The 1415-nt window shown below is 63.7% G+C and overlaps 1 protein-coding gene across 1 annotated transcript in view; it reads right to left on the bottom strand.

Moving 5' to 3' along the window:
- Nucleotides 1-1415, bottom strand: part of CACNA1S (calcium channel, voltage-dependent, L type, alpha 1S subunit) — a 57778-nt gene that overhangs the window by 7605 nt on the left and 48758 nt on the right. The window contains 2 exon segments of the mRNA XM_010831129.1: nucleotides 97-193; nucleotides 1157-1284. Of these exon segments, the coding sequence (XP_010829431.1) occupies nucleotides 97-193; nucleotides 1157-1284 (225 nt within the window).

Genomic DNA, 1415 nt, shown 5'->3' with positions numbered 1-1415 from the left:
CTCACCCCGCCCCAGGGCCCCTGCCTCCTCCTCCGGGGGTGGGGGTCGGTGAAGGTGGGAGGGGGGTGCCCACCCCTCGCTGGCAGCGCTGGTTACCTTACACGCTACCCGGTGGGGGCAGAACTTCCCGAAGCCCAGCGGGGGCTGGATCCTCCTCAGAAGGGTCACCACGTCCAGGTGCTTGATCCTGCCCCTGCGGGGGTCACCAGACCTGTGCCCCAGGCACCCCCACCTCCCTCCCTGCCAGGAGAAGGGCCCAGGGGAGGGAGCCAGGAGACAGGGACGCCCCCTGACTTCCAGCCGTGTGTGGGGAGTTGGGAAGCTGGGTTTCCTTTCTGAAGAAGGAACAGTGTTCGAACTCACTGCTGCCCAGCGCACAGAATGGGCTCTCTGTTGGCAGGGGCGGGGGGCAGGTAAGAAGAGGCCAGTGTCCCCTCAGATGCGGGATCTCCAGGGCTGGGACCCAGACCTCATTTTTCCCAGGGGGAGCCTTCCTTGGGCTTTAGTCAGACTGTCTGGGGGCTCTGGGCTGTATTAATAGAAGTAGAGGGTGTGCATCAAGGCGGGTGAGAGCCCACTCGCAGAGGCGGGTAGAGCCTGCAGGTGCTGCCATGGGGTTAGCTAACGTGTGTCCTGGTTGGCACAGTGCCTGACACCTGGGAAAGTCGTCAACCGTGAGCAGGCGACCTTCTTACAAAGAACGTAAGGCAGCCCGGCTCCCCAGAGTTCAAGTGCACTCGAAGGCCCCGGAGGCCAGGTTACCCCAGTATAGATTCTGCCTCCGTCGGTGTAGGGTGAGGCCGGGGCCTGCACTTTCATCCAGCTCAGCTGCTTGGTTAGTGACCACATTCTGAGCAGTGGGGCCTAGAATGCCTGGGGAGGTAGTAAGCTCTCTGCTCCTCGAAGTGTCCAAGCGAAGCTGGATAGCCATCTCCCAGGGACGACCAGGGGGCTTCTGCCCCGGGGGCTGTGGGTTCCCTCCCAACCCTGAGAGACTTCTCTTCTCTGCTCTGGGCCCTTGGGTAACAAAGGGAGGGAAAGCCTGCTCCTTCCTGCTGGACTGGAGGGTGGCTCGCTGTCGGACGCCAGGCGGGGCCTAGAATGCGAGGGGGCCGGGGAGGGACGGGCCAGCACAGGGCCAGCAGCCTGGACTCACGTAGCCTCCGGGTCGTACTCCGCCCAGATGGCCTTGAACTCATCCAGGTGATGAGGGCCCAGGATGGACCAGTCCCGTGTCAGGTAGTCAAAGTTGTCCATGATGACGGCCACAAAGAGGTTGATGATCTGTGGGAGGAGAGCAGAGGGGTCCCTGCACGGGAAGGCAGGTGGCACGGTGATGGGCTGGGGGTGTCCAGGGGGCCTGGCGGTGTCCAGGGGACCTGGGTGTGTCCACGGGGCCTTGGGGTGTCTGGGGG

The sequence above is a fragment of the Bison bison genome, unplaced genomic scaffold (genome assembly GCF_000754665.1).
Source record: "Bison bison bison isolate TAMUID 2011002044 unplaced genomic scaffold, Bison_UMD1.0 scf7180017864524, whole genome shotgun sequence".
Taxonomy (NCBI): Eukaryota; Metazoa; Chordata; class Mammalia; order Artiodactyla; family Bovidae; genus Bison; species Bison bison.
Note: the sequence above shows the minus strand (reverse complement) of the source record. Positions and strands in the feature narration are given on the sequence as shown.